Source organism: Mobula birostris, chromosome 10 (genome assembly GCF_030028105.1).
Source record: "Mobula birostris isolate sMobBir1 chromosome 10, sMobBir1.hap1, whole genome shotgun sequence".
NCBI classification, from domain to species: Eukaryota; Metazoa; Chordata; class Chondrichthyes; order Myliobatiformes; family Myliobatidae; genus Mobula; species Mobula birostris.
Genome location: NC_092379.1, coordinates 146,801,766 through 146,814,518, shown reverse-complemented (window position 1 = coordinate 146,814,518; position 12,753 = coordinate 146,801,766). Strand labels below are relative to the sequence as shown.

Below are 12,753 nucleotides of genomic sequence, written 5' to 3'. Positions count from 1 at the left end.
CCATAGCCCTCTATTTTTATAAGCTCCACGTATCCATCCAGGAGTCTCTTAAAACAGCGGTCCCCAACCACCGGGCCGCGGACCGGTACAGGGCCGCAAAGCATGTGCTACCGGGCCACAAGGAAACGATATAATTTGGCGATATGAGTCAGCTGCACCTTTCCTCATTCCCTGTCACACCCACTGTTGAGCTTGAACGCACGCGAGGTCACTACCTGCACGTCATCCATGTCAGCGTGGGAAGGAGATCAACTCCTCGAGCTTGCAAATGACGGCGGGCTGAAAAGTATGTTTGACATAACATCTCTGCCGGCATTCTGGATCAAAGTCAAGGCTAAATATCCTGAGATAGCCATGAAAGTACTGAAAATGTTGCTTCCATTTCCAAGATATCTCTGCAATGAATGCAACAAAAACTAAACTACAGAATAGACTGGACATAAGAAACCCCCTTCGAGTATTGCTGTCTCCCATCACCCTTCGATACGACCCTGTTGTTGCAGGGAAACAAGCCGAGGGCTCCCACTGATTCAGCGATATTGGTGTGTTGCAATGATTTTATATGTTCATACGGGGAAAATGTGTGCTGTGTGTTTAATATCCAAACGTTACTTAAAATATTATGATGCTATTGACTTATATAACCGTATAACGATTACAGCACGGAAACAGGTGATCTCGGCCCTTCTAGTCCGTGCCGAACACTACTCTCACCTAGTCCCACCAACCTGCACTCAGCCCATAACCCTCCATTCCTTTCCTGTCCGTATACCTATCCAATTTAACTTCAAATGATAATATCGAACCTGCATCTAACACTTCTACTGGAAGTTCGTTCAACACTTACTTCAAGCTCCCCTGATAAATGATTTATCACTATATTCATGCGAGGAAAATATGCGGTGTGTTTAATATTAAGTTCGTTAGATAAACCCTTTAGAAACGAAATAGAGTGTGTTAGCCACTTATCACCTATATTCCCATTGTGATTAACAACCCCTGAACGGAATCGCCAAAAACGATTTGCAGAGAAAAAAAATCGGCAGGTACACGCATGCGCAGGTCACACATGCACACTGGTGCTCACACAAGGCTTCATGGTCATTGCAGTTTTCTCTGGGTAAGCACAACGTATTTGACTGCTACTCTTGTCCGTTGGCAACCTCACCCCCCCCGCCCCCGCCAAGTCGGCCAGTCCGCAAGAATATTGTCAATATTAAACCGGCCCGCAGTGCTAAAAAGGTTGGGGACCCCTGTCTTAAAAGATCCTATCGTTTCTGCCTCCACCAACACCACCTGCAGCCCATTCCACGCACCCACCGCTCCCTGACATCTCCTCTGTACCAACTTCCATGCACCTTAAATCTGTGCCCTCTCATGTTCGCCATTTCAGCCCTGGGAAAAAGCCTCTGACTATCCACACGATCAATGCCTCTCATTATCTTGTACACCTCTATCAGGTCACCTCTCATCCTCTGTCGCTCCAAGGAGAAAAGGTCAAATTCACTCAACCTATTCTCATAAGGCATGCTCCCCAATCCAGGCAACATCCTTGTAAATATCCTCTGCGCCCTTTCTATGGTTTCCACATCCTTCCTATAGTGAGGTGATCAGAATTGAGCACAGTACTCCAAGTGGAGTCTGACCAGGGTCCTATATAGGTGCAACATTACCTCTCGGCTCTTAAACTCAATCCCACAATTGATGAAGGCTAATGCACCGTATGCCTTCTTAAACAGAGAGTCAATCTGCATAGTGGCTTTGAGTGTCCTATGGACTCGGACCCCAAGATCCCTCTGATCCTCCGCACTGCCAAGAGTCTTGCCATTAATGCTATATTCTGTCATCATACTTGACCTACCAAAATGAATCACCTCACACTTTTCTGGTTAAACTCTATCTGCCATTTCTCAATCCAGTTTTGCATCCTATCAATGTCCTGCTGTAACCTCTGACAGCCCTCCACACTATCCACAACACCCCCAACATTGTGTCATCAGCAAATTTACTAACTCATCCCTCCACTTCCTTATCCAGTTCATTTATAAAAATCACAAAAAATATGTGTCCCAGAACAGCTCCCTGAGGCACACCACTGGTGACTAACCTCCATGCAGAATATGACCCGTCTACAACCACTCTTTGCCTTCTGTGGGCAAGTCAGTTCTGGATCCACAAAGCAATATCCCCTTGGATCCCATGCCTCCTTACTTTCTCAATAAACCTTGCATGGGATACCTTATCAAATGCCTTGCTAAAATCCATATAAACTACATCTACATTTTGTGGTGGAAGGTAGTTGTCCGTCATGGGATATTAAAAAATTAGATTCGAAAATAAGGATTTTCCCATTTAAGACAGAGATGAGGGATTTTCTTCTCTCTCTGAGGGCCAGGCCTTTAAAATGCTCATCCTCAAATCACAATGGAAGCAGTGTCTATATTTAAAAGGAAGGAGTTAGATTACAAATCAAGGTGAAAGGTTACCACAGGCAGATGGGGACAAAATCAGACAAGCTGATAGTGGAACAGGGTGAGGGGCTAAGTAGCCAATGGTAGCTCCTAATGAACTTGTCCACCCTATCTAAGCTGCAAGAAGTTTCACCTAACCTTTAGAAAAAGTGAAAATATAAACTAGTTTTTCAATCTGTCCTCAGATTTTGTCCTTTAACTCCAGGCATTGATCTAGTAATTCTGGTCTTTGCACATACATTTTCAGATTTATTTTCTAACCATTAAATTGCAAAGTCATCTATGACACCACAGAACAACTCAAAAATATATAATCAACTTTCCCCGGTAAATGGAAACACTCCCTTTATTCACTTTCTAACAAATCTATGATAAAAATCAGAGAGCTGAAACAGCTGATAATTCCATGAGAAATACAGTAATGTAATTAATCAGATAAAACTGAACTGATAACAATTCCTTCATTAAACAGCACGAGATTATTTCTCCACCACTGAACATTAGATTAGCTTAAATGAAACAACTTGTATGCAATAAACATACAAATTGCAAAATTTAACAGCAGGTCATACTAGGACACAAAGAATTCGTCAAATTCGCACACAAAATGCTGGAGGAACTCAGCAGGTCAAGCAGTAACTGGTATGGAAACACCAGTGGCCTTGAAGTGAAAATCCTACAGAAAATAGTGGATACGGCCCAGTTCATCACAAGTAAAGCCCTCACCATAATTGAGAACATCTACACAGAGCACTGTTGCAGGAAAGCAGCATCGATCATCAGGGTCCCCCACCAGCCAGGACATGCTGTCTTCTCACGGTTGCCATCAGGGAGGAGGTACAGGAGCCTCAGGACTCATATCACCAGGTTCAGGAACAAGTATTACTCCTCAACCATCAGGCTCTTGAACCAAAGGGAATAACTTCACTCAGTAACATGAGAGCTTCTGCAAATGCTGGACATCCAAGGCAACATACACAGAGTACTGGAGGAACTCAGCATCTATTGAAATGAATAAATAGTTGTCATTTCAGGCCAAGATCCTTCCAGGCCTGGAAAGAAAGGGGGAAGATGGCAGAATAAAAATATGGGGGAAGGGAAGGAGAACAAACTAGAAGGTGATAGGTGCAGCCAAGTGGGTGGAAAAGGTAAAGGGCTGGAGAAGAATAAACCTGATAGGAAAGCAGACTGGACCACAGGACAAAGGAGAGAACGGGGCACCAGGGGAAGGGTATAGACAGGTGAGGAGAAGAGCAAGAGGCCAGAGTTGGGAATAAAGGGAGTGGGAAGGGAAAAAAATTACCAGAAGGAGAAATCGATATTCAAGCCTTCAGGTTGAAGACTACCTAGATGAAATATGAGGTGCTGCTCTTCCACTCTGACAGTGGCCTCATCGTGGCTGAACAGGAGGCCATGGATTGACAAGTCAGAAAGGAAACAGGGATTGGAATTATAATGGTTGGCCGCTGGGAAATCCCACTTTACAAACCAAATATTCTGTTATGCGAGTTGGTATCACCAATTAAAGGAGGCACAAAAATATAAAATGTTCGCATAAATCTTCAAATCCTACACCAATTCTATTGTCTTTTGACCTTATCCCTCATGGAAAAAGATGAAATGCCGAAGATAATCTGAACAGAGTACTTTTGCCATTATTGTCTGCAGGTGTCAACCTTGCAGGGGTAATTCCAGGGCCATTCAGTTAGGGGGATGATTTGAGAACACTAGATCTGGTTAGGACAACAGGCTCCTGCTCTCAAGGATATCAGTTGGGTTTTTCTATCAAAGAGCTTCATGGCCATTCTCCAAGTTGCTGGACTTTAGTTGGATGAGCCTGCTTTGCTCAACATGGTCAACACCACTTGTATTCAGGAGGGAGGAGGAAAAGACTGAGAAGAGGTGTGAAACAATGCTCGCACATAGCAGCCAAAAGAATCATTTGGGTAATCCAGCTATTCTTCATTTCAGTCACAATTTTGCTTCCTAATATTAGCATTTTTGTTCACTTTTTTTTAATAACTTCACTTTGCCATTAGAGTTCACTTCCTGTTGCATACCCATATTCAAATCGGATATACATTTCACACTCATTAAGAGACCACACCTTCAAAAGCCGGCGAACAGCAGACAATATACCGCACCATACAGACAAGATACAATGAGTATTTGCACGAGAGGAACAATGCACAGTGCATAATGAGCAAGGCACGCAGTGAGCATGCAAGATACACATTGAGCATAAAAATGCAAATCAGAGACACCACTACCCATTATCTGTAATCACTAAGCAGATGAGAAGATAAAGAGCCATATCTTACCTTCAGTTGCCTTGTTAAGTGCTGAGAGGGTGGTCAAAACTTTGTTGAAGTTCTGTCCTTTGTACAGGTCATAGACATCGAAAGTTTGCTAGACACAGAAGTTAAATAAATTCATTACAAACTAGTAATGAAACGACAGGCTCAAAATCAATATGTTTGAAGGAACTTAAGAATAGGAGCAGGAGTCGGCCATCTGGCCCATCAAGCCTGCTCCACCATTCAATAAGATCATGGCTCATCTTGCCATGGACTCATCTCCACCAACTTGCCTTTTCCCCATAATCCATAATTCACCTACTATGCAAAAATCTATCCAACTTTGTCTTAAATACATTTACTGAGGCAGCCTCCACTGCTTCATTGGGCAGAGAATTCCACAGATTCACTACTCCACATCCTCAGAGAACCCCAGTAAGTTTGTAAAATAGCACCTGCCTTTGCTGAATCCATGCTGCGTCTGCCTGATGGATCCATTTCTTTCCAAATCCATATTTTTTCTTTAATGATAGCTTCAAGCATTTTCCCAACTGCAGATGTTAAACTAACTGGCCTATAGTTATCTGCCTTTTGCTTACATCCTTTTTGGAACAGTGGCGTGACATTCACCATCCTCCAATCTGCCGGGACCCACCCAGAGTCCAGAGACTTTTGGTAAATTATCACCAAAGCCTATACTATAACTTCTGCCATTTTTTCAGTACTCTTGGATGCATTCCATCAGGACCAGGGGATGTATCTATTTTCAGGCCTACAAGTTTGCACAGCACTACCTCTTCAGTAATAGCTATTGAATCAAGGTCCTCACCTCCCACTGCATCTATAGCATCTCCTTTGGCATGTTAGGTGTATCTTCCACCATGAAGACCAACACAAAATAGTCATTCAAAGCCTCTGTAACACCCATCAAAGTTGCTGGTGAACGCAGCAGACCAGGCAGCATCTCTAGGAAGAGGTACAGTCGACGTTTCGGTCCAAAACCCTTCGTCAGGACTAACTGAAGGAAGAGCTAGTAAGAGATTTGAAAGTGGGAGGGAGAGGGGGAGATCCAAAATGATAGAAGACAGGAGGGGGAGGGATGGAGCCAAGAGCTGGACAAGTGACTGGCAAAAGGGATATGAGAGGATTATGGGACAGGAGGCCCAGGGAGAAGGAAAAGGGGGAGGGGGGGAAAACCCAGAGGATGGGCGAGGGATATAGTGAGAGGGACAGAGGGAGAAAAAGGAGAGAGAGAAAGAGAATGTGTGTATATAAATAAATAACGGATGGGGTACGAGGGGGAGGTGGGGCATTAGCGGAAGTTAGAGAAGTCAATGTTCATGGCATCAGTTTGGAAGCTACCCATTCATGTCTCGTACCCCATCCGCTATTTATTTATATACACACATTCTTTCTCTCTCTCTCTTTTTTTCTCCCTGTCCCTCTGACTATACCCCTTGCCCATCCTCTGGGTTTTCCCTCCCTCCCCCTTTTCCTTCTCCCTGGGCCTCCTGTCCCATGATCCTCTCATATCCCTTTTGCCAATCACCTGTCCAGCTCTTGGCTCTATCCCTCCCCCTCCCCCTCCTGTCTTCTCCTATCATTTTGGATCTCTCCCTCCCCTCCCACTTTCAAATCTCTTACTAGCTCTTCCTTCAGTTAGTCCTGACGAAGGGTCTCGACTCGAAACGTCGACTGTACCTCTTCCTAGAGATGCTGCCTGGCCTGCTGTGTTCACCAGCAACTTTGATGGGTGTTGCTTGAATTTCCAGCATCTGCAGAATTCCTTGTGTTTACATATTCAAAGCCTCTGCCATTTCCTCATTACCCAATATCAATTCCCCCTTCTCATCCTCCAAGGGACCTACATTCACTTTAGCCACCCTTTTCTGCTTAATATAATTATAAAAACTTTTACTATCCATTTTTATATTTTGTGCTAGCTTATTTTCATAATCTAGCTTCCCTTTCTTTATTGCTCACTTCGTGGTTCTTTGTCGCTTTTTAAAGTTTTCCCCAATCTTCCAGTTTCCCACTACTCTTGGTGACTTTATACACACAAGCTTATAGTTTGATGCCTTCCTTTATTTCCTTTGTTATCCAGAGCTGGCTCTCCCCACCCTTACTGTCCAGACTTTTAACTGGAATATACTTTTGTTGAGCACTGATCCTCAACCGTCCCACCATATGGCCTGTGTTCCCAATCTACACTTGCCAAATCTTCCCTCATCCCATTGTAGTCTCCATTGTTTAGGCATAATACGTTGGTTTTAGATTGAACTACTACACCCTCCATTTGTATGAGAAACTCAATCACACTGTGATCACTCTTTCCAAGAGGATCCCTAACTACAAGATCACTAATTTTACCTGTCTCATTGCATAGGATCAGATCTAAGATAGCACGTTCCCTTGTAGGTTCAGTAACATGCTGTTCAAGAAAGCCATCACAGATGCATTCTATGAAGTCCTCTTCAAGACTACCTCGACCAACTTGATTCACCCAGTCTATGTGCAAGTTAAAGTCCCCCATGACAACTGCTGTTCCGTTCTTACGTGCCTCCGATATTTCTCTGTTTATTGCCTGTGCCACTGTAACGTTATTATTCGGTGGCTGATAGACAACTCCCACGAATGATTTTTTTTTCTCTTCACTATTCTGAACCTCTCCCCAGATGGATTCAACATCCTGCTCCTTAGATCTTAAATCGTCTCTCACTATCACTCATGGTTTCCATGCCATTGGAATCAGTTGGTTCATCTCTGAAGTATCCTGTGCTTCTTGGAGTGTAACATCAAGTACACGTTAAACAAATACACGCACAGGCGTCTTCACTCTGTGGGCCACTTCAGAATGAAGACCATCATCCTCGAACTCGAGGGATAGCCACGACCACAACAACTATCAGTCTGATCTTATCCTTAATTGATAGTGCTACCCACCTCCCTTACCTTCCTGCCTATCCTTCTGTATTACCTGATATTTAATATCAGATATTTAATTGGATATTTAATTTACAACCCTCTCCACCCTGCAACCACATTTCTGTAATGGTCACTAAATCATACCCCTTTGTACTGATTTGTGCCACAAGTTCCCTGACCTTGTTTCGAATACTACGGCCATTCAAATAAAGTCCCCTTACACTTATTGTGCTTTTAAAATCTTGTAATTTTTTGCTTTTTTGCACTTCTCTTCGCTCCATTCTTACTTTTCTCTTTTTTATCTTTTGCTTTTACTTTATCATTATCCATATTTCTCCAACCTGTTGAACCCACCCCTCTATTATTTAGTTTAAAGCCCTATCCACTGCCCTGGTTATACGATTTGCTGGGATCCAAGTCTCATTACAGTTCAGGTGGAGCCTGTCCATTGGAACAGCTCCCTCCTTTCCCCAATACAACAGACAACAGACAATAGGTGCAAGAGTAGGCCATTCGGCCCTTCGAGCCAGCACCGCCATTCACTGTGATCATGGCTGATCATCCACAATCAGTATCCAGTTCCTGCCTTATCCCCATAACCTTTGATTCTGCTATCTTTAAGAGCTCTATCCATCTCTTTCTTGAAAGCATCCAGAGACTTGGCCTCCACTGCCTTCTGGGGCAGAGCATTCCATACATCCACCACTCTCTGGGTGAAAAAGTTTTTCCTCAGCTCCGTTCTAAATGGCCTACCCCTTATTCTTAAACTGTGGCCTCTGGTTCTGGACTCACCCATCAGCGGGAACATGTTTCCTGCCTCCAGCGTGTCCAATCCCTTAATAATCTTGTATGTTTGAATAAGATCCCCTCTCAGCCTTCTAAATTCCAGACTATACAAGTCCAGTCGCTCCAATCTTTCGACATATGACAGTCCCGCCATCCCAGGAATTAACCTCGTGAACCTACGCTGCACTCCCTCAATAGCAAGAATGTCCTTCCTCAAATTTGGAGACCAAAACTGCACAGTACTCCAGGTGTGGTCTCACCAGGGCCCTGTACAGCTGCAGAAGGACCTCTTTGCTCTTATACTCAATTCCCCTTGTTATGAAGGCCAGCATGCCATTAGCTTTCTTCACTGCCTGCTGTACTTGCATGCTTGCTTTCAGTGACTGATGTACAAGAACACCCAGATCTCATCGTGGCAATACAAGACAAGACAAAGGAGCAGAAGTAGGCCATTCGGCCCATCGAGTCTGCTCTGCAGCTCCCCCATGAGCTAAACTATTCACCCATCTAGTTCCAATTTCTGGCTTTTTCCCCATATCCCTTGATACCCTGACTAATTAGATACCTGTCAATCTCCTCCTTAAACACCGTCAATGATCGGGCCTCCACAGCTGTACGTGGCAACGAATTCCACAAATCCATGACCCTCTGGCTAAAAAAATTTCTCCTCATCTGTTTTAACTGGGTACCCTCTAGTTCTAAGACTATGGCCTCTTGTCCTGGACTCACCCACCAAGCGAAACAACCTTTCCACATCTACTCTGTCCAACCCTTTCAACATTCGAAATGTTTCTATCAGATCCCCTCTCATTCTTCTATACTCTAATGAATACAGTCCAAGAGCCGACAAACGCTCCTCATATGTTAGCCCCTGCATTCCAGATGCCAATACTAATGGCAATTTCCTGTGAATTCAAACCCACTTCTCCCACACCAATCCTTGAGCCACGCATTTAACTCTCTAATCTTCTTGACCCTATGCCAGTTTGCACACGGCTCAGGTAGTAATGCAGAGATTACCACCTTTTTGGTTCTGCTTTTTAATTTAGTCCCTAGCTGCTCAAATTCCCTCAACAGTACCTATTTCTTTGTTCTACCCATGTCATTGGTACCTACATGGACCACGACAACTGGATCTTTCCCTTCCCATTGCAAATTCCTCTGCAGGTCAGATAAGATGTCCCAATCCCCTGCACCACATGCAACACAGCCTTTGATTGGTCTATCTTCGCAACAGAGAACCCTGTCTATTCCCCTTACTATACTAACCCTAATTCCCATCATATTTCTCTTCTCTACCCCCTCTTGAATGGCTCCCTGAACTATGGTGCCACAGTTAAGTTACTCATCCTGTCTACAGTCCCCACCCTTATTCACACAAGAATCTCAGAGCTGTTGTTCAAGCTCAAGGGCTGAGGCTCTTCCTGCACTGTCTCTTGGATCCCACTACCTGCCTCTCTCGCAATCACACCCTCTTGTCCCTGACCACAGACTGAAATTGAGGCAGCTAATATAATGGGTGTGAGTACCTCCTGAAACAGAGAATCCAGGTAACTCTCCCCCTCCCTGATGTTCAGCACTGTTTGAAGCTCAGATTCCAGGTCATCAACTTTGCACCCGAGTTCCTCGACCAGCCAACACTGGCTGCAGATGTGGTCACCAAGATCTACAATGAGGTCCACCAGCTCCCACATCATCTGCTGCAGCACGTCACCCGATCCTGCATCAATCTTACTTTACTAAGTTAGCTGTAATTTAGTGATTTTTTATTCAACCACTACAAAAGCCTTACCTGCTACTCACCTGTGCCTCCCTGCCAAAGCCTCTTGAGCCAAAGCCTCAAGTTTCCACTCCTACACTGGTCCACTCACACAACGGTCTGTCTGCTTTGACCCTGCTTTACTTTTATTTGCTCCTGCTAATCAATTGTGAATGGATTGGTCTGCCGCTAATGCGCTAAGCCCTGTGAAACACTCCTTTTTGAAACTCTTCTCTCCAACCTGTGCGAAGTTCTCCCTCTCTTTGCGAATCGATTAGTCTGGTGCTAACGCGCCAAGCCCCACGAAACGCTTCTTTTTTAAAGTCTTCTCCCGACCCGTGCAAAGCTCTTTTTCTCTGCAAAACGACTGGTCTGCCGCTCATACGCTGAGCCCCGCGAAACGCTTTTAAAAACTCTTGTCCCTGACTTGTGTGAAGCTCTCTCTCTCTCTCTCTCTGCAAATCGACTAATGAGGTATATTTAGCACAGTGTACACTCAGTGGCCACTTTACCTGTACCTAATAAAGTGGCCACTCTATGCTCGTGATCTCTGCTGCCATAGTCCACTCACTTCAAGGTTCGATATTCAGAGATGCATTTCTGCAGACCACTGCTATAAAGCGTGGCTATCTGAGCTACTGTCAGCTTGAACCAGTCTGGTTATTCTCCTCCGACTTCTCTCATTAGCAAGGCGTTTTTACTCACAGAACAGCTGCTCATTGGGTGTATTTTGTTTTTTGCACCATTCTCCGTAAAGTCCAGAGACTGTTGTATATGAAAATCCCAGGAGATCAGCAGTTCTGAGATACTCCAACTAGCCCAGCTGGCACCAACAATCAGTCACTTGTCTCACATTTCTTCCCCATTCTGATGTTTGGGCTGAACAACAGCTGAACCTCGTGACCACATCTGCATGCTTTTATACACTGAGCTGCTGTCATATGGTTGGCCGATTAGATATGTGCATTAATGAGCAGGTATACAACCGTAGCTAATAAAATGACCACTGATTCTACATTTGAATTTTCAATATAAACCAGGTCATTGCATTTTACATGAAGAAAGTATGAACTCCATTTCTCTTCACATACATTCCCTGGACAAATCTTCCAGGAGGGTCACACAAGGCTGCCAGCAAATGCCTTGCTGGGTTCAATACAGGTCTGACTCATGTGAATCCCTAAAGATTAACTTGCAGGTTGAATTGGTGGAAAGGAGGACAAATGCAATGTTAGCATTCATCTCAAGAGGACTCAACATGAGCAAGGATGTAATGCTGAGACTTGATCAGGCACTGGCCAGGCTGTGCTTGGAATATTATGAGCAGTTATAGGCCACTTTCCCAAGATGTGCTGGCTTTGGAGATGCTCCAGAGAAGGTTCATGAGAATGATACTGAGAATGAAAGGGTTAATGTATGAGGAGCACTTTATGTCTCTGGGTCTGTACTCACTGGATTTTTAGAAGAATGAGGGCAATCTTATTGAAACCTATTGAATATTGAAAGGCCTAGATACAGTAGATGTGGAGAAGATATTTCCTATAGTGGGTAAATTTAGGAGCAGAGGGCAGAGTCTCAGAATCTAGTCTCAGGAGCAGAGAGGCGAGGGAAGAGATTGCTGAGCCTCTGGCGATGATCTTTGCATCATCAATGGGGACGGGAGAGGTTCCAGACAATTGGAGGGCTGCAGATGTTGTTCCATTATTCAAGAAAGGGAGTAGAGATAGCCCAGGAAATTATAGACCAGTGAGTCTTACTTCAGTGGTTGGTAAATTGATGGGGAAGATCATGAAAGGCAGGATTTATGAACATTTGGAGAGGTATAATATGATTAGGATGATGGTAGAGCAGTAGACTCACTGTATATGGATTTTAACAAGGCATTTGACAAGGTACCCTATGCAAGGCTTATTGAAAAAGTAAGGAGGCATGGGATCCAAGGGGACATTGCTTTGTGGATCCAGAACTGGCTTCCCCGCAGGAGGCAAAGAATGGATGTAGATGGGTCATATTCTGCATGGAGGTTAGTCACCAGTGGTGTGCCTCAGGGATCTGTTCTGAGACACCTACTCTTCGGGATTTTTTATAAGTGACCTGGGTGAGGAAGTGGAGGGATAGGTTAGTAAATTTGCTGATGACAGAAAGGTTGGAGGTAGTATGGATAGTGTGGAGGGCTGTCAGAGGTTACAGCGGGACATTGATAAGATGCAAAACTGGGCTGACAAGTGGCATATTGGATTCAACCCAGATAAGTGTGAAGTGGTTCATTTTGATAGGTCAAATATGATGACAGAATATAGTATTAAATGGTAAGACTCTTGGCAGTCTGGAGGATCAGAGGGATCTTGGGGCCTGAGTCCATAGGACACTCAAAGCTGCTACGCAGGTTGACTCTATGGTTAAGAAAACATACGGTGCATTGGCCTTCATCAATCGTGGGATTGAGTTTAGGAGCCGAGAGGTAATGTTGCAGCTATATAGGACCCTGGTCAGACCTCCAGCACTGTGCTCAGTT

The 12,753-nt window shown here is 44.3% G+C and overlaps 1 protein-coding gene across 4 annotated transcripts in view; it reads right to left on the bottom strand.

Moving 5' to 3' along the window:
• The window catches only part of arhgef6 (Rac/Cdc42 guanine nucleotide exchange factor (GEF) 6), a 232,536-nt gene that overhangs the window by 160,920 nt on the left and 58,863 nt on the right, over positions 1–12,753 (bottom strand). For all 4 annotated transcript variants that reach the window (XM_072271069.1, XM_072271071.1, XM_072271070.1 and 1 more), the window contains exon 3: positions 4,793–4,880. In XM_072271069.1, coding sequence (XP_072127170.1) covers positions 4,793–4,880 — 88 coding nt within the window. The remainder of the gene's footprint in view (positions 1–4,792; positions 4,881–12,753) is intronic.